At 39.8% G+C, this 20,688-nt stretch overlaps 1 protein-coding gene across 1 annotated transcript in view; it reads left to right on the plus strand.

Moving 5' to 3' along the window:
* The window catches only part of CFAP47 (cilia and flagella associated protein 47), a 596,979-nt gene that overhangs the window by 79,519 nt on the left and 496,772 nt on the right, over positions 1–20,688 (plus strand). Inside the window, exons 22-24 of the mRNA XM_087871295.1 lie at positions 637–805; positions 12,868–12,968; positions 17,409–17,568. Coding sequence (XP_087727421.1) covers positions 637–805; positions 12,868–12,968; positions 17,409–17,568 — 430 coding nt within the window. The remainder of the gene's footprint in view (positions 1–636; positions 806–12,867; positions 12,969–17,408; positions 17,569–20,688) is intronic.

Below are 20,688 nucleotides of genomic sequence, written 5' to 3' on the forward strand. Positions count from 1 at the left end.
TTTAATTGTCTTCTTTACTGAGATTCAACCTTGAACTGTTATTTCAGATTCAAAAGAATCAAACTTTACAAAATCAACTTCTTAAAAAGAATAAAGCCCAAAGTTCTAGAAATGCAACAATGGTAAAGTGCAACATACTTTCTGAGGGCTGTCCTCAAATATTGTTTGAAAGCTAACTTTGAGTAGAATGTGGCAGTCCCAGTAGATCTAGTCCGGTTGCAATACCTGCTGATCAACTTCCAAGTCCTATTTAAAGTGCTATTAACTTTAACTTCCTTCATTGCGTGGAATGACAATTCATGGCGTGCATAATCTTTTACATTATTCATTTGCTTTTGAGATAATTTTCATAATTTTCCTCTTAAAATCTCCTATATAGGTCAGGTTGCAAGAAGTTCTTTGAATATTTGGAAGAATTCCAATTTAGTTTTCCTCCAAACAATAGTTTTTTCCTAATTTTTAGAACTATATTTACATTTACAATCTTTTTAATCTTAATTTCATTTCTTTATGGAATGACTTTTCTTTTTCAATGTCTTGGGAATATGAATTGACTACAAGGTGTGCTGGTTTCTGGTATTCAAACATTTATATTGCTGGAATTGAGAAAATTATAACTTGATATTCATCCTTTAGGTTGCAGCCTATGACTTTACTCTTCCAATAAAAATTAATGCTGATGAAACTCAGTGTTCCACAAATGCTTCAAAAAAGTTAAGTCCTGCTAGTTCAGCAAAGCATATGGTTGTTCCTCGACCTCAGTCATTGACTATACCTACCCAAGAATGCAAAGTTCAAGCAACAGGTATGTAAACCTCAGAGGTAAATATAGATGTGTATATATAGAATATCCTTTAATAATTTTTCAGTGTGATAAAATGGACAAATCAGGTGACAAGAACAGTTGTCTAATAAGGAATTTATTTATTTACACTTTTGAATTGCCCATCTCCTTTAGAGAGGGGCTGGGTGGTGTACAATAAAATATAAAAATCATATATAAGAATAAAAAAATAAATAAATGAAAAATAGAATTTAAAAAGGGGCAAGGATGATTGAACCCTGTTAAAAATTAGTTTAAAAGGTGAAGAGAGGGCTGTCAGGGCACCTTCCATCTCCATAGCTGTGTGCTCCTTTTGGTTTCGCACATGAGGCCACAGAACCTTGTTTTAACTCCGTTTCAGAAGGCCAGGAGAGTCGGGTGTACCTTACTTCCAGGGGAAGAATATTCTACAGGATAGAGGGCAATGGCAGAGAAGGTTCTTTTCAGAGACCTTAACAGTCAAAATTCTTTAACTGATGGGATCTGCAACATATCTTCTCTGCCTGACTGGGTGGGATGGGCAAATGTAATGGGACAAAGATGGTTCCATAGGTAGTCTAGCCCATACCATGTAGGGCTTTATAGATCACAACCAATATCTTGAATTGGATCCGGAATCAATGTAGTTCTCAGAGCAAAAGTGTTACATGCACCCTTTTGGGGGCATCTAGAATTGCTCCTGTGGCTGCATTCTGCACCAGCTGAAGCTTCTCAATACTTTTCAAGGGCAGCCCCATATGGAGCTCATTGCAATAGTTCAGACAGGAGATAACCAGGGCATGAGTGAAAATTTCTGTATTATCTAGATACTTTCTGTCTATATTCAGACTTGAGATATTCTTGATTACCAGATGAATGATCTGAACTGAGAGATAAAAACAAGAGATCTATGACCCAGTTGATATTTATGGATCTTTTAAGTGGTCATTGACTATGTTATACATTTCAAAGAACATAACATAATCAATACTCTCAAGGAGCTTAGAGAAGGAGATACCTACTTATAGTGGTTCCACCTTTATCACTCTAACAGGAGTATTACCGAGATATCTACACAGATCTTTTTATTTTCTATATCATATGCTGCTACATTTCACAAGAACCTATGATTGTCTACAGTACAATAAAATGACATAAATCAATAAAACAAATAACATAAATAGTAGTCATGGAGATCACATCTTCCATAATACAATAAAACTGATAATGATATAGACATGCTGTGACCAATTATCGACCCCCCCAAAAAAACACCTTGTTTTCCCAGCCTTCCTGAAGTGCACAAATGAAGGTGAGGGGATGGTCTAGAGCAGTGATGGCGAACCTTTTAGACACTGAATGCCCAAACTGCGTGCATGCACATGCCCAAACTGAATGGTGCAGCGCACACAAACGTGCATATGCGTAGATGCGTGAACATGTGCATACATGGACATGTGCAAACCTGACCATGCATGGACATGCACAAATATGCAAGAACGTGGGCATGTAGTTTTGTGTTCCCTTTAGTTGTTTGAGCAGTGTATAAACTACTGTATGTAAAGAACAAAGTATTTAATAAGGCTATTTCATTCATTCAGATCGTGGATGTCTTCTGCTTGTGTTCCCTTTATTTTTTTGAGCAGTATATTTAAATGCATAAAATAAAATACATAAGTATAGATTGTATTACAAAGGAAACCAATTATGCTCAAACACAGTTTTATTAAAAATGCATAAGGGTAGAACATATATATAGTAATATTGTTCTGTCCTCACTACACGTTAGTCTGTGTGCAGCTCAACATGCAGCTAAACCCACCTATCCTCCAATAAAACAGACCATGTGTGCACATCTGGATGCTTTATTGAAAGAACAGGATATGGTGAAACGGGAGGGAGGGGGGGGAAATAGGAATACTGTCAAGTTTCCGAAAGATGCCCTAATTAATTCATGAGCCATAATCCAAACTTCAAAGGAAATATATTCATTTATTAGGAGCAACATTCCGGCAATACTCGGATGCAGTTAGAACTGATCCTACGTAGATTTACATTCCCCTATGACCCTGTCTATCCCCTCCACTCTGGCCATGTCATAAATCACATTCTCCAATTAACCACTTTGGCTGGCTGTGAAACCTAACACCCTCCTTCTGATTGCAATCAGAAAGAATGTATGGAATTCACTTCAGTTCTCCCTCCCTCCTACTCATGGCAACTTGAAAGTTTTGCAAGTTATTATTATTATTTATTATTATTTATTCAATTTATATACCGCCCTTCTCCTTTTGGACTCAGAGCAGTGCACAGCCAAGGATAAAAAACATACCAATACAAAATTTAAAATCAATTAAAAGAATTATACAGCTTTGCTCCACAATTTAAAACAATCCAATTAAAACCCAATTTACACTTAAAAAGCTAAAAATCTAAAAAGAGCTAAAAAAGGGGGGGGGGGTTTCACGCCAGCCTTGCTTGATGGAACAGAAATGTTTTTAGGCACGGCGAAAGGCCCGGAGATCTGGTATCCTTCGTATCTCCGGGGGCCAATCATTCCAGAGGGCGGGTGCTGCCACAGAGAAGACCCTCCCCCTGAGGGTCACCAGCTGACATTGCCTGGCTGACGGCACCCTGAGGAGTCCCTCTCTGGGGGGGCGTACTGGTCGGTGGGAGGCTATCGGTGGCAGAAGGCGGTCTCGCAAATACCCAAGTCCGATGCCATGGAGCGCTTTAAAGGTGGTGACCAACACCTTGAAGTGCACCCGGAAGACCACTGGAAGCCAATGCAGCTCATGCAGGAGAGGCATCACATGGGAGCACCCTCTTGCTCCCATAATCCCCCGCGCGGCCGCATTCTGCACCAGTTGGAGCCTCCGGGTGCTCCTCAAGGGGAGCCCCATGTAGAGAGCACTGCAGTAGTCCAGGCGGGAAGTGATGAGCGCCAGAATGACTGTGCGTAAGGAGTCCCGATCCAGAAAGGGCCGCAACTGGCGAATCAGGCGGACCTGATAAAAAGCCCCCCTGGCCACGGCCATCATATGCTCTTCCACAGACAGCCATATATCCAGGAGGGCGCCCAAGTTGCGAGCCCTCTCCATGGGGGCCAATGATTCGCCCCCAATAGCCAGCGTTGGCACAAGCTGGCTATATCGGGATGCCGGAAGCCACAGCCCCTCGGTCTTGGAAGGGTTGAGTTGAAGCCTGTTATTCCCCATCCAGATCCGCACAGCCTCCAGGCACCGGGACATCACTTCAAGGGCATCGTTGGGATGGCCTGGGGTAGAGATGTACAGCTGCGTATCATCAGCGTACTGATGGAACTCCACCCCAAAGCCACGGATGATCTCGCCCAGCGGCTTCACATAAATGTTGAACAGAAGGGGCGAGAGGACCGACCCTTGCAGCACCCCACAAACGAGGCACCTCGCTGTCGACCTCTGCCCCCCTGCCAACACCGACTGCGACCGGTCAGAGAGATAGGAGGAGAACCACCACAGAACGGTGCCCCCCACTCCCAACCCCTCCAACCGGCGCAGCAGGATACCATGGTCGATGGTATCAAAAGCCGCTGAGAGATCTAACAGGACCAGGATAGAGGAGCAATCCCTATCCCGAGCCCTCCAGAGATCATCCACCAACACGACCAATGCCGTTTCCGTGCTGTACCCAGGCCGGAAGCCGGACTGGAGCGGATCCAGATAGACAGCTTCATCCAGGTACCCAGGAAGCTGTCGCGCCACCACACTCTCAACAACCTTCGCCAGGAAGGGAAGGTTGGAGACCGGACAATAATTAGCCAAAACAGCCGGGTCCAGAGCAGGCTTCTTGAGGAGGGGCCTCACCACCGCCTCTTTCAAGGCGGACGGCAAGACACCCTCCCTCAACGAAGTGTTGATAATCCCCTGGAGCCAGCCTTGCGTAACCTCCCGGGAGGCCAGCACCAACCAGGAGGGACACGGGTCCAGTAAACATGTGGTCGCATTCAGCCGCCCCAGTATCCTGTCCACGTCCTTGGGAGCAACAGGATCGAACTCATCCCAAATGACATTCTCATCCCAAGTTGACATTCGGCTCCCCTCACTTCCTGAGGGCGACCTGCACAAAGCAAAACAATTTAAGTACAGATGCAGAGTTTAGGGATGTGACCCCCCACCAGGCTTGTTTGGATTTTCTGCATGAAATTTGGCTATAAGGTGATTAGCCTGGATGTTTCGACTCTTTACCCAAGATGCCTCTGATAAGGGGTAACCCTTCCACTTGATTAAATATTGGAGTTTCCTCCTGTGCCACCTCGAATCGAGGATTTGCTGCACCTCATAATGGGTCTGGCCCCCTATGACCATGGAATCTGGGGGCTCATGGGGTAGTGGCTTCAGGGTCGATCCGACCACGGGTTTTAAGAGGCTACTATGGAATACCGGGTATATCTTCCCTAGCAATCGGGAAGTGCAATTGAAGTTGCCCTGTGACTGGGTTGATTATCTTTACTATGGGGAATGGTCCTATAAATTTTGGTCCCAATTTCTTGCTAGGAAGTTTTAACCTCAAATATTTTGTGGAGAGGTAAATTTTCTCCCCCAATTGAAATGGCCTTTGGGGAGCTTGGTGTTTGTCTGCCTGTTTCTTATAGGTTTGTGCTGCTTTAGCTAGCGCTTTCTTGACATTCTCCCAGGTTGCTTTCAGTGTCGCCATCCAATCGGTCAAGCTGACTGAGGAGGGAGGCTCCCTTGGGTACTCAGGCATTGGGACAAAGTCCATGCCGCTCACTACCTTAAACGGGGTTATCCCCGTGCTACTGTGAACAGCATTATTATACACAACCTCAGCGAAAGACAGGAGGTATGCCCAATTGGACTGCTGATAGTTCACGTAGCACCTCAGGTACTGCTCTACCATGGCATTCAGTCTCTCCGCCCCCCCCCATTGGTGCCCGGGTGAAATGCTGAGCTGAGGCCTTGGGATGACCCTATGGACTGTAGGAATTCTCTCCAGAATTTTGTTGTGAACTGGACACCTCGATTGGAGATGATTCTTCTGGGTACTCCATGCAGGCAGTAGATGTATTTCAGGAACAGTTTGGACAACTGGTGGGCTGAGGGTAGCCCGCTGCAGAGTATGAAATGTGCCTGTTTGGAGAATAAGTCTATTACAGTCCAGATCATTGTGTTTCCACCATTCCTCGGCAGTTCTACTATAAAGTCCATTGCAATCTCCTCCCATGGCCTTGTCGATTCAACTACTGGCTGCAGCAGCCTGGGAGGTCTTCCTGGTCATTTTTTCATCATGGCACAGATGGTACAACTTTTCACATAACTGTCTATGTCTTTTCTCATGTGGGGCCACCAAAACTGTCTTCGTACTAAGTGCAGAGTCTTTGGAAGCCAAAATGTCCCGCTGGTGTAACGTCGTGGCTTCTCTTGAGGATCAGGGTGCTATGTTTCAGTCTCTGAAACATAGAGTTTTGTTCCCTTCCATGCTAGATCATCCCTTTTTGGTAAGAGATGTTGGTTGTCTCGGAACCAGGGGTCCGCCGATGTTTCAGTTTTGAGTCTTGTCGTTAAGTCACTTGCAGGTTGGCCTTGCCGGTCGCGACGTTGCCGTCTGGTGATTACTTGACCTACTCCTTGGGCAGAGGGAATGATGGCATTTACGTTCCCCTATGACCCTGTGTCTCCCCTCCTCTCTGCCCGGGTCATAAAACACATTCTTCAATTAACCACTTTGACTGGCTGTGAAACCTAACACCTTCTTTCTGATTACGGTCAGAAAGAATGTATGGAATTCACTTCAGTTCTCCCTCCCTCCTGCTCATGACAACTTGAAAGCTTTGCAAGTTGACAAATACATACAATGAGAACCAAATATAAGGTAGGCAGTATTGAGTTACTGCTGAACAAATCAATTAATAAATACAAGTAATCTAAATCTCACCAGTGAGGCTCTGTGTGTGGGATGTGGCTTTGTCCTTGGTTGAATATGTGCCAGATGGATTCTTCTGGGCTTCCGGTGATGTCATTTTGCAGCGGGTCAGGATCGGAGATGACTCCTGGTTTGAGTTGCTTTTTCCCAGCCAGCGAACAGCTTTTGGTGCTGGCACCGACTGCGAGGGGGTCAGTGAAGGTGTGGTGAGCTGAGATACATGAGGTGGCGATCCCGTGTGTCGTTAGCAGATACTTCGACCCTAGCGACTGGGAAGAGGGGCCCATTAATGGCTGCCCCCGGACTATGACTAAGCCGTTTTGGAAGGGAAGTCTACGTTGCAACGAGCGGCAGGAGGGATTAGAAACAGCAGAGTGCTTGGGACAATTGTCATCGCAATTAAAGAAAGAGGAAGAACTGGAATTCCTTTTTTTTGTGTGTGTTAGATATGCCAGCGAGTGTGGTTTTAACCACATGTAAAGTGGCTGCAGTGAGAGAGGCAAACTTTCTTTCTGGTGCTGATTAGAGAGATTAAACAGACTGAAAGCTGGTAATTTAAAAGAAATCAGCGCACTGAAGTTCTTCTTTGTAGTTCTTTTTGTATTTGTAATTAGTCCACCAGTGTTGAGAAGATGAATACAGACTGAACACTCGATCTCTGTCCTCCCCGCTCTGTCTGATGGTGAACCCCTGTGGAGGAGAGAACTGAGTATTGTAATTTACACTTTTAGGAAATTTATTATTGATGGCTTGTTTAAATCCTAAGGGTGACTTGGACTTGGTGCTGGAGGAGTGAACTCTTAAATTCCAGTATTACATAGATTTAATAGCAACGATGTCAACTACAGCGACAACTACGACTAAAACAGGGAAAAAGGTTGTTATGCTTCCAGTTTTGTCATCTCCAATTTCATCAACCTCAGCGATGGTAAAAAATACGGATGATCAGACCTTTGCGGGAAAGGCTCCCACCTTGCAAAGTCTTCAGGGGATGCTCCAAGCTATGCAGGACGTTATGATAAAGAACCAGAGTCTATCTCCAAAAAACTTGAAAAACTTGAGGATCTTACTTCAGATATGAAAGATGAAATGGGAACGGTAAGGGGGGATATTAAGGAGTTTAATGGGAAGTTAGAAGAAATACGAGGTGACATGGTGAAGCAGGAGGGAAGACTACAGGAGGTGGAAACCAGGTTAGGTAGATGTGAAGGCTGACTGGATGGCTATGACCGTGAACAGATTTCAGTAAATAGAGCTGTAGAAGAGGAGATATTTTTTTTGGAACTTGAAAGATTTTCCTTTATTTTAAGATTGCAAGATGTAATAGAGGAAAAAGGAGAAGATTTAAAAGGGATTATAGGTGACATTATCTCTGAAATACTGGAAAAAGATAAAATAGCGGTCCTTAGTGATATTGATGAGGTATTTCTGGTTTTTACTAATTATGCAAAGAGATATAACCACCCACGAGAAGTACATATTAGGTTTAACAAGAAGTTGGTGCGGGAGGAGATCTACAAGAAATCTCGGGACCGAGCTGTAGTATTTAGGGGAAAACAGATTTCAGTGCTGAGGCAAGTTCCAAGACGGGTTAGGGAAATCAGGAGGAATTACCAGCCTTTAACGCTACAGCTGAGGAAGAATGGGATTATGTATAGGTGGTTATTGCCGAAAGGTCTCATGTTTATGTGGAACGATAAGAAAGTGAAAGTAGAAAACCGCCGGGATGCTCAGGATTTTTATGAACACAATTTTAAATCTACACAACTAGAGCTGGAACTAGAAAGGGAGGAGGAGAATAGAAGTTCAGAGAAATTGCAGGAAGAAAATAGTGTGGGAAACCAAAAAGAAAGGAAGAAGGAGGGGAAATTAGAGGAAAAAGGAGGGAGAGGCAGAGAGATGGTGTTACGAGAAACCCAGCAAACCAAAGTATTAGGAAAATAAGACTAATAGGAGGAGGGGAAGAAAGGTGGTGATGGGGGAAGAGGTGCGACTCATTTCTTTGAACGTTAATGGTTTAAATACTCCCTCTAAAAGAAGGAAAATACTAAATAATTTAGTGAAACTTAATTATGATATTACTTGCCTTCAAGAAACTCATATTAAAAAAATTCATGAGAAACTTCTGTTGTGTTCAAGACTTGGGAAGATGTATCATTCGTCGGCAGATAAGAGGAAATGGAGGGTGGTGGTATATGTGAAGGATTCCTTAAATTCTAAAGAAATTTTTAAAGATGAAGAGGGAAGATTATTGTTAATAGAACTAGAAATAAGACACCTGAAATGTCTATTGGTTACCATTTATGCTCCGAATGGAAATCAGAAGTCTTTTTATGAACGTATATATAAAAAACTGATTGAATTAAAATATGACCATGTTTGCCTGATTGGGGACTTTAATGTTATATTGGACAGTAATTTGGACTATTCACTGGGTACTAAACTGCTGGGGGGAGAGAAAAAAATATACAGGAGAGGGTTGCCAAACAAAGGAATCATGATGAGAGAAGAATTAGGCCTTTGGGACATATGGAGAGAGCGACACCCAGAGACGAGACAATATACATTTTACTCTTCCAGGCATAAGTCATGGTCACGGATCGACATGGCTTGGATGAAACTACAATTAGGGGAATACGTTTCCAAGATAGAGATTGGGGTTAATGATTGGGCTGATCACAGCCCCTTGCTTGTAATATGGAGGGGCCAACAGAAAAGGAAAAGATGGAAGATGGATGTGAGGGTGTTGAAGGATGAGGAAGTTGTGACCTGGATTAAGAGAGAAACAGAATATTTCTTTAAAGAGAATAAGAAAGAGGATACGAGCCTGCAAAATAATTGGGATACTTATAAGGCGTTAATTAGGAGATTGGTAATAAAATATAGAAGAAGGAAGTGAAGACTGGAAAGGAAGGAACAATCAAATTTAATGGATGGTTTAGGACAGGTGGAAAAGGGATTACAAAACAAACCGATGGATCAGGCATTAAAAAATTCCTGGATCAGGAAAAAAATTCAATTCACCATAAAATAAATTTAATGGACCAAGAAGAAGTAGCTGAAAAAAGCAGGTGGGCCAAACAAGGTTATTTTGAAAATGCTAACAAGCCGGGAAGATGGCTAACCTATAGAATTAAAAAGTTAAGAGAAAGAAGTAAAGTAGGTGGTTTGAAGGATGTGAATGGAAGATGGGTAACTGACGGGGAAGGTATGAAGGGAATCATACAGAAGTTCTTTACGGATTTATACAAGAGAGGGGAAGGGTCAGAACAAGAGATGGAGAAATATATAGAGGGTCTGGATCTTCCAAAAGTGCCGGAAGAGGTAAGACAAATACTTAACAGGGAAATTTCAGAGAAGGAGGTGGAAGAGGCAATTGGGAGGCAGAAATTAGGGAAAACTCCGGGGACAGATGGGATTCCTATGGAATTCTATAAGGAAACTCTTGATATAGTAGGACAATATATGACGGAAGTCTTTAATGGAATCATCGTGGAGGTTGATTCCCAAGGCAGAAACAGATTCATCGCTGATCCACAATTACAGGCCTATATCTCTTTTGAATACCGATTTAAGATCTTCACTTCAATTTTAGCAGGGAGAATGAATTTTTTTTTAAACCACTACATACATAGAGATCAGAATGGGTTCTTGCCACATAGACAAATAAGGGATAATGTGAGGACGATAATAGATGCAATGGAGTACTATGAGACATTTTCGGATAAGGAAGTAGCATTTATTTTTGTAGATGCTCAGAAGGCCTTCAATAGGGTTAGGTGGAAATTTATGTTTGCCTTGTTAGATAAGATGGAATTTGGAGACAATTATATACGGGCGATAAGATTGATTTACTCAACTCAAATAGCTAAAGCTTTAATTAATGGGGAAGAAATGGGTAGGATTGAAATTGGAAAAGGCACAAGACAAGGATGCCCACTGTCCCCACTTCTATTTATATTGACACTAGAACCTCTTCTACGGGAAATTAGGAAGAATCAGGGAATAAAGGGGCTGAAGGTGAGATCTGAAGAATATAAAACTCAGGCATTTGTGGATGATTTGGTTTTTATTGTAGAGGATCCATTAGAATCAGGTAAAAACTTGCTTCAGGAGATAGAGAAGTATGGCAGAGTTGCAGGTCTCCGAATCAACAAAGACAATACAAAGATTATAATAAAGAATATGACACGAAACCATTGGAGTGAATTGGAGAGAGAATTGGGCCTTCAAGTGACTAAAAGAATAAAATACTTGGGTATTTGGATGTCTTCTAAAAATACGTCTATTATGGCAGATAATTACACAAAGTTGTTAGCCCAAACAAAGACAGACCTAGAAAAGTGGGAACACCTGCAACTCTCCTTACTTGGTAGGATAGCTATGATTAAAACCCACGTACTTCCGAAATGGAATTATTTATTTCAGACTGCCCCCACGAGACTGGATAGTGGTTTTTTTAAACTGCTAGACAGTTATGTGAGGAAATTTGTGTGGCAGAAGAAGAAACCCCAGATAAAACTTAAAATGCTCCAAAAGGCTCCATATAGAGGGGGATTTGGTCTACCGAAATGGGAGTTTTACTACCAAGCGGCTAATTTAACTTGGATTAGAGACTGGATGCTTTTAAATAGGAAGAGGATTCTTACATTGGAGGGTTATGATTTGTGTCAAGTTTGGCACCACTTTCTATGGAGTGAGAGGGGCAAGAAATGTGGATACTTTAAGAGACACTACTTTCAGAGAATATTATTAGAATCTTGGGAAGGGGTTAGGAACAGGTATTATTCAATTATTCTGATTTGGTTTGCCCCACTAGAGGCAGTAACACATGCGACACTATATAAGGCAGAGGCAGACCGGTTAACGAAATTACTTAGGAACCAAAAAGATTCTGATTATTACAAATGTTGGAATTCATGGTATAATTGGGTGAAAGAAAAGAGAGGGAAATGAAATGGATTGTATTAGTGGTATAGGCGCATATTTGTGTACGTTAGTTGCAATAACCTTGTATGTATATATGTAAAGTATTGTATTTTTAAAAATGAAAATAAACTTTGTTAAAAAAAAAAGATGGATTCTTCTTTGTGCTTCTGCTTCCTCCAAATGTTAAAGGAAAATGGAGTCTGGCTTCCCAAAGTGCACTTGTTTTGAGAGTGCTGGCTGATGGGTAAAGGGGTTGAGTTAGCTTCAAAACAATATAATTGGTATTTGTCGCTCCAGACACTAGATGGGGCTAGAGAGCAACAACAGTATATAAAGATTATATGTTGGGGCATGACAAATATATATGCTTATTAACCCATAAATCAATAACAAGAGAATACCCTTTGTTGGAACATATTAATTTTAGATATTGAGACTTACAAGTTAACAAATAATTTTGGAGTCTAGATGTCATAAATTACTTTCTTGCTTACATACATTATTGAATGAAAAACTAAATTTCAGTTATAAGTTGGTGAAAATTAAGTTTTAATGTTTTTCATCCATTCCCCTAAAATCTCTTCATAGACCTCATATCAAGAACGCCCACTTTAAATTATTGCATAAGTAGTTTCCATGTTAATTTTGCTGTGCTCAGCTTTAGCTCCAGGCCCAAAATCATGGTAATGAAAATCTGTAATTATGCAATCAAATAGTGGCAGTGCTATCTCTAGTCTTTTAATTAGCCAGAATAATGATTCTGGATGTCACACCAGGGAAACAACAACAACTGTTGTTTTTGTTATTATTTGTCTAGGAGACAATTTAATCTTTAATCTGGAGATTTTTCTATCTTGGGTCCTAACTTAATTGTGTGCCTATTTATTGATTTAGTTTGCTAAGTAAATTTCTTGAGACCAGGTTTTGATAGATCTTCAATTTCATCTCCCCATCATGGTACCCCAAAGTTTTTTTTAATATAATAAGCTGGGGAAAGATATATCCAGTTTTGTTCGTACACTCGGTGTATTTATTACCATTTCAAATAAACCAAATCTTTGAAATCTGACTTCTTCATGTGAGTCTTGTTTGATTTGAAGATTTTCCAATTCTAGTCAGAATTACTGATTTCATCCAGATTTAATCCATGTGTAATTTAATAAGTCTGTCCTCTTGAAGCTAAAATAGTTGTGTATGTTTCCTTTTTTCTACAGTGTTACAGCCACCACTGCATATTTATCCTTCAGAGCTCACCTTTCAACATAGTGTAAAATGTATCAACATGGGTGTTATAAGTGACAGCAGTAATATAAAGGTACATATTATACGGAAGTGTGGAGGCTTCTAATTATGCCACACTGTTGTTCTATTGTTCTGTTTATGTAGTGTTTTTCAAGCAAGAAGTAGTGACTCAAATGCTGGTAATATATTTTTCCTCACATTATTTCTGCATATTTTTTTTTAGATTCTATTTCTGCTTTTGCTTCCTGTATGATGGCAGAATAAAAACATACCACACACAAACATACACAGATGCATATATACACTGACAATTATAGTACTTCCTTACATCTAAAATAAATCAAATATATGTTACCAAATATAGACTACAGGATTAACAACAAAAAAATCTACTTGCAGATTTAAAATTTAAACCGAAATACCTCACTGAAACATAAAGCTACGTAAATTACTAATCAAATTTATAAGCCTTAGGCCATGCATTGATGTTCCGTCCTCTACTATAGGAGAACAGTACCCTCTTCTCTCTCTTTTTCCTATTAAGCACAGTTTAGGATTATTCGAAATAATGCTGAATAGTGGTCATTTTTCCCCAAGAAAAATGTGTATTTATTGCATTTACATCTGTTTTTTTTTCTTTGAATAATTTTTTATTTTATTAAGAAAATTAAGGTAAAATACAAACTCCGTGGGGGGGGGGAGGGAGAGGGAAAAAGAAATGTTATAAAAACAAACAAGGATAGACAAAATATTAGATAAGAAAGAAAAAATGCGCACTAAAAAAGACAATGGTAAAAAAAAAGGCAAAGTAATTAACAGGTGAACAGACAGTAAAATTAAACTTCAGAGTCATCTATTAACAATCTATTATATTTAACTTGTAGAAAGTTTACAACAACTTATCTACCATAAATCACCGCAGTCATTATTTCTGATCTGTCTGAGATCAAATATCTTTGTTTGATTCTTAATAATAAAACTTTTCCTTAAGATTTTGGTTGAGAATTTTCCCAAAAATTGTGTCTTTCCCCCCTAAATCATAAACCTCTGTTGTCAATCCATTTTCTCTAAAAAGTCCAGTTGAAATTGTTTTCCAGTTAGATCTAGTAAGTCCATTCCCCAAACACCATCAATCTTCTTGAGAAAGTTCAGTTCACTCATCGATTCTGTTAACTCCAAATCTGTAGAAGCCAATATCTCCTTCAGCCTTCTCCAACAAACCTGCAGTTTCCAAACCAAATTACTTGTCCTTCCAATCTATCCAGTTGTGAGCTTGGCTTTGTTACAATTCCTTGTGTCTGGATATCCTCTTTAGGTAGATTTAAAACGTTATTTTATCAAACTTTTTATCAAAGTTTTCAATTTGAATTTATAGGTTAAAGAACAATTTTTCCCCAGAGGGCTTTATCTTTAAGTTGTACATTGTTTGCATTTTTAATATAGTCCTGTAAAGAATTCACAACCAGACATAAATAGTTCCTTTCAAAGATGGGAGTTAGATATACTGTAACAAAGTAACCACAGAGAATTTGGTATAATATTGCTCACAATAAAGAAGGATGGAAAAAAAGAGAGCATTTTCTTCCTTTCATATATGAGCCACGGTGGTGCAGTGGTTAGAGTGCAGTACTGCTGGCTACTTCTGTTGCCTGCCGGCTGCCTTCTAACTGCCTGCAATTTGGCAGTTCAAATCTCACCAGACTCAATGTTGACTCAGTCTTCCATCCTTCCGAGGTGGGTAAAATGAGGACCCAAATTGTTGGGGGCAATATGCTGACTCTGTAAACCACTTAGAGAGGGCTGTAAAGCACTGTAAAGCGGTATATAAGTCCAAATGCTATTGCTATTTATTATGTTTTATCAATAGGAATAAAACACAAACAGAAAAACAAAACAGAAAAAATCTGCATCCAACAGTCACAACGATAACAAAAGAAAAAAAAATGTGTACATAAAAGAAAAAAAGTGACCCAAACACCCAATATTAAACATATAAAAAAATCTACCCTGGCTGGATGCTGAAAAGAAAAAAACCTGATAAATTCTCCTCTCCTTACATAATGGGTCTGTAAATAGTTATAAATTTTCTCATCCTTATTTAACAAGAGAAATATATTACCGTGTTTCCCCAAAAATATGACCTATTCAAAAAGTAGCCCGATTTTTGGGGGGTAAGCCTAATATACGCTCTACCCCAAAAGTAAGCCCTAGTGAAGGGGTGGGCCAGCACAGGAGGCAGCCCTTCCCTTTCCTGGTCAGCTAATGGCAGCTGGGCCCCTTAATTGTGACCCACGGATCAGCTGAGCTGATTGGGAGCTGCCTCTCGTTCTATCTCTCTGGGTGCCTGGAGGTGGTTTTTGCACACTCTTGCCAGCCCCAGCCCTGCTGTGGGACCAGGCAATTTCGCAGCCGAGGGCTCCTTGTCAAGTCCCAATCTGGGGCTCGCCAAACCTGGAGGGGGGTGGTCGTGGTGGCATGGAGCTGCAACCATCGGAGCTGGCAAGTCCAATGGCAAGTGAGGCTGTGGTGGCGGGACACGTTAGGACAGCGCCGGCCAACTGCTCATCAGCAGGCCGCTCTCCTGACCGGGTCTGGCTGTAATGAGGTGCACGGCCAGCATGAAGAACAGGGAGGCGACAGCGGCAATGGGTCATCCAGTCGCAGCGGCATGGCTGGGCCGACAGCATAGTGTAGAATCCTGGGAAGCATGGCTGGAAGAGTGTGCACGGCCGCAGGGGCGAACAGCTGACAAGCGGCTGTGTTGCCCTGTCACTGGAAGTCCCATCGCCACCATCGCCTCCCTGTTCTTCACGCCGGCCACGTAACTCGTTGCCTGCCGGTGCTGCTCATGGCCAGACAGCGCAAGAAGAGTGGCCTGCTTACGAGTGGCTGACCGGCGCTGTCCTGACATGTCCTGCTGCAGCTTCCCTCATTGTTCGACTCGCCAGTTCCAATGGTTGCAGCTCTGTGCCCCCACCACAGCACCCTCAGGTATGGCGAGTCCCGGATCGGGACTCGACAAGGGGCCCTTGACTGTGAGGTTGCCTGGTGCTGCGGCAGGGCTGAGGCTGTCAAGAGTGTGCAAGAAACACCTCCATGCGCCCAGAGAGATAGAACGAGAAGCAGCTCCCGATAAGCTCAGCTGATCCGCTGTCCGCAGTTAAGGGGCCCAGCAGCCATGAGGTGACCACTCTCGCCACCTCCTGCACCTCCAAAAAAATAAGACCTCCCCAAAAATAAGACCATGCGCTTGTTTTGGGGGGGGGGTCAAAAGAAAATAAGACCTGGTCTTATTTTCAGGGAAACATGGTATATAAACAAATATTTCCGATGAGGAGGTTGCTATCTAATTTTTTAATTTTATTTTTTAGTATATATATTAGATGTTGTGTCGATTAAAAAAAGAAAATTTTCGTCAAACATTAAAAAATTAAGACCAGAGCTTTTTTTTAAATTAAGAAAATACAAAATCCGTATAATGAGAATCCTATGTAAATGAAAATCTAAACTGGTCACTTTCACTACCCACAAAATCTTCATCAACTTCCATACAGAGAAGCCAAAAATAATTCAGAACAGCAGAGTGAAACAGTGAAAAAACATTAAAGAATTTATGTTAAAATCCAGCAAGGGGTTAGAATAAATCAGCCTTCAACCAGTCAATTAACTTATAAGAAAAATCAGGATAAAAAAGAAAATTCAAACTGTAAAGTTAAAACTCAGGTGTGCTAAAAAAAAAAAAGCTGGGAGGAAAAATGGAGACCTGGTTTCCACTGGTCCTACTGGGAATTGCAATCCTCAAGATTCCTCTTCCTGGAATTTGAGGATTGTCTTGGGGCGTTCTTAGCTGCCCATTTAGATCTAGGAGCCAACTGTCAACCCATTGTGGTGGCAAAATCAGCTGTTCATCAGCAGGAGAAACAGATTGCCCCTCCGCTCAACATGCCATCTTAGGGGGAATCCAACAGTGGTCATTTTTAATAGAATGAAACCATTCAATTCTTACATCTGCCATAGAGATACGGAAGGCCTTCTCTTTGGGAATTATTGCTTCAAAAGTGACCTGATCAGTCCTCCTTCAGTAAAGTTGAAGTATCTTTTGCATCTGAAATGCGTCTGAAATATCGTTTGTTTGGATTTCTAAAACCTTGATTCTGGGCATAACAATTTTTTCTGTTTATTACATGTACATCAAATGATTAATCTGTTCATACAGCTGGACTGATTGATCCAGTACATTTAATTAGGTTTCATTCAAAATTCATGCAGAAAAGATCTTTTGCATTTTTCACTTTTACATCACTCATTTTAATTAGCAATCTGAACACCAACTACAATTTTGTACAATGTTATAACTGGTATTTTTCAATAACATACATAAAATTTGGAGAAAATATACCTGAAATTCGGAGGACACACATGAATCTTTTGATGATATGACTTTTTGGTGTCATTAATTATTCATAAAGTAGCCCATCTTACATCATGTGGCTTACCTCATCTCTTTCTGCAGAAACTGTATTTGAAAAACATCTCAAAGAAACAGCTTACTTGGCGATTTGATCTTGATGCTGCAGGCAAAGCCGTAGATGATGGTATCTTCAAATTTAGTTTACATACTGGAATTCTCTATCCGGGGCAAAATACAGCTGTTACCATATGCTTCTGCCCATGTAAGAATTTGTTTTTGTGTCAACTCTGTATATGTTTAAAACAATTTTTTATATTGAAGATTCTACATTTGAAATGCTTTATATATACTTTCTTATTTTTATACATTTAACAAGTTAATTATTTCATTTAAAATAAACATATACACACACACAAACACATACACACAATAGTATACTGTATAGAAACACAAATTATATACAGTATTCCTTGTACATTTACTTCATTCACTAGGCTTGAATGAGCAATAGAATATCTTCTTCTTCAAGATATATTTTCCATAGGTTCTATTGTTAGTTTAATGATTTGAAAGAAGAGATGCTTTTGTTTGAAAAGTTTCAAAGAAATTAATCAATTTTCCTCCTCTTCATTTAGTTGGACTGAAAATTACCATTGTAGGGATGGTATGCTCAAATTATCTCAAGCAACATGCAAACTGCACAATTACATAGTATACATTATAGGTTAGCCTTTTAACTTTTCAATTAGTAAATGATTATAGTTCTTTCTAAAGATGAAGACTATCAGACTTTTCCTATAATTATTCTGCCTAGCCATAGAAATCAGTGGTGAAATCCAATTTTTTTTTACTACCGGTTCTATGGATGTCGCTTGGTGGGCGTGTTATGGCTTGGTGGGCATGGCAAGGGAAGGATACTGCAAAATCTCCATTCCCACCCCACTCCAGGGAAAGGATACTGCAAAATCTCCATTCCCACCACACTCCAGGGAAAGGATACTGCAAAATCCCCATTCCCTCCCCACTCCTGGGGGAAGGATATTGCAAAATCTCCATTCCCACCCCACTCTGGGGCCCGCCAGATGTTGTATTTGCCAGTTCTCCGAACTACTCAAAATTTCCGCTACCAGTTCTCCAGAACCTGTCAGAACCTGTTGGATTTCACCCTGATAGAAATGTGCACTGCCTTCCTCTGGAAAAATATCTACAGCAGCTTTCACTTTTGAATATTTATGTGCTGCAGCAATGATTTTAAGACAGTGGAGACCATTGCATTTAATGGCTTATAACTGAAAATATTACTGACAGTGCAGTACTCTTTGTACTTTAGTTCTCTGTTGTTGTTTTTAATGAAAATCTTTATATCATTTTAAAATATCTTGATTGGTCTAATCATTTTAGCACTGGAAATTTATAATGTATTTTACCTTCTCTGAAGATGTGTTATAAATCTTCATCCACCAAGATTAATTTAACGAGCTATTAAAATACATATTGTTATACAGATACTTAAAAAAGTCTATACTTCAGAACTGACACTGTATCTGCAAAATAAGTAATGAAACTTAAGTATAGTCAATATACATAGAGATGCTACTGCTGCAAACTGTTTTCTAGACAGTAATGGAACTTTTTACAGATGTCAGATGGGAATGAAGGTTTTAATGCATATATATATATAATGATTCCTGGAAGTATCACATATTACTTACTGTATATTCATACAGTGATTAGTATAATTAAGCAAGATGAAATTTTACAGAACTTATATTAAAGAAGCCAAACAGTTTGGAAATTGAACCTATAAAGATATAACTACTGAAATTACTACTGACATATAAATATTTCACTTTTAACTGCTTCAGCAATAAATTAAAGTATTTACTTTTCCTACTTTTCCTTTAATATTTTTGTTTCATAAGTAGAAATTACTTTCTTAATCTGGGATATTGTTTTTCTTCAAGACTGAAAGGCATTCACACAACTGAGCTCCTAGGTTTGTTATTAGAGTGATTACTCTTTTTGTGAATTGTTAAAGTTATACTAAATTGCTTGCCCTTCCACTCCACAGAGAAATTTAATTTTCATTTCCTTATGCACTGAATAAAATAGCAGGTGATTCTGACAATTTTATTAGGAAAATTGTGGGCTTGTTAGTATATTTTTCTTTTTTTATCATTTAGCAATTTTATATAGGTTTGCCAGGTCTGCTTCCAAAAAATAGCGGACAAGCGGGGGGGGGGGGTTATGTAGTAAAAAAATAAAAACAATTTTTACAATTAAATTATATATTTTCTTACAAACATTTTAACACGTATTAAAATAATCACTTCAAAACTTTACTTAAAATTCAAAACATCAAATATATTATAATAATATGTAAAATATTAAATTACATTTTACTTTGCTGTCGTGTGTATTTTTTATTTGACTGCGCAGCTTTGATCAATTTTTTGTGTTTAAGGAATAATTCTTTAATTTCAGTACAACGTTGAGAAATATTAAAAAATATACAAAGTTCACTTCGAACTGATGGTACAAGCAGTCGGTTACGTTCGTCAGTCTACAAATTTCCCATGATGCTGAAAATTTGTTCAATGTTTGCATTTGATACTGGAATTGATGCACAATATTGGAACAGTTTCAGTAAACTCGGAGCTGGCTCTTTCATGAAAAAGTACGTCCACTTATCAAGGGATGAATCGCCCTGCAGATGAACATAAACTTCTTCTAAGGCAGAAATTTCATCGAAGAGAGTGTTGGGTGGAAGTTCTTCTCGCCATGGTGATAATAACCAGATGTACGTCATTTCTTCTAAAGTTGGAGGATTATTGCGATCAATTAGATTGAAACAACTTAGCGTCTCATATACTGAATCGGTGAAATTATACCACTTTTCTAGGTACGCAATGGCTCTTTGATACACGTTGATGGCTTCTTTCTTGAACTTTTGCACGGCATTCTCAAGCAAATGTTTTTTACCTAAGGCAAATAAAACTTTCATTCCAAAAAACTGCTCATCGTATTTTTTTTTTTGCAAAGAATCATGCAGCTTACACATGATAATCTGAAGATCACATGCAAGAATTTTCTTGCTTTCCAGCTTCAGTAGGGTGTCTTGCATTATTGACATGAAGAAGTGTGTGAAATATAAATACAATTCTGAAATTGTTGGTTCATCGTCCTTTGCGAGTTCATTTTCCTGATCCGAAATAAGGTTCCAGATAACCTTATGGCACTCATCAGATCCAAGAGAAATAAAATACGATTTTAGAGGTATCCAGTTTAAAAGAGGTCTTTCAACCGCTTTAAACAAACTTAACCAACGTGTTGGAACATGGCGCAAAACTTCATGGAATTCTGACTCGCAAAACTCAAAAAA

The sequence above is a fragment of the Pantherophis guttatus genome, chromosome 5, assembly GCF_059756535.1.
Source record: "Pantherophis guttatus breed Tessera chromosome 5, ASM5975653v1, whole genome shotgun sequence".
NCBI lineage: Eukaryota > Metazoa > Chordata > Lepidosauria > Squamata > Colubridae > Pantherophis > Pantherophis guttatus.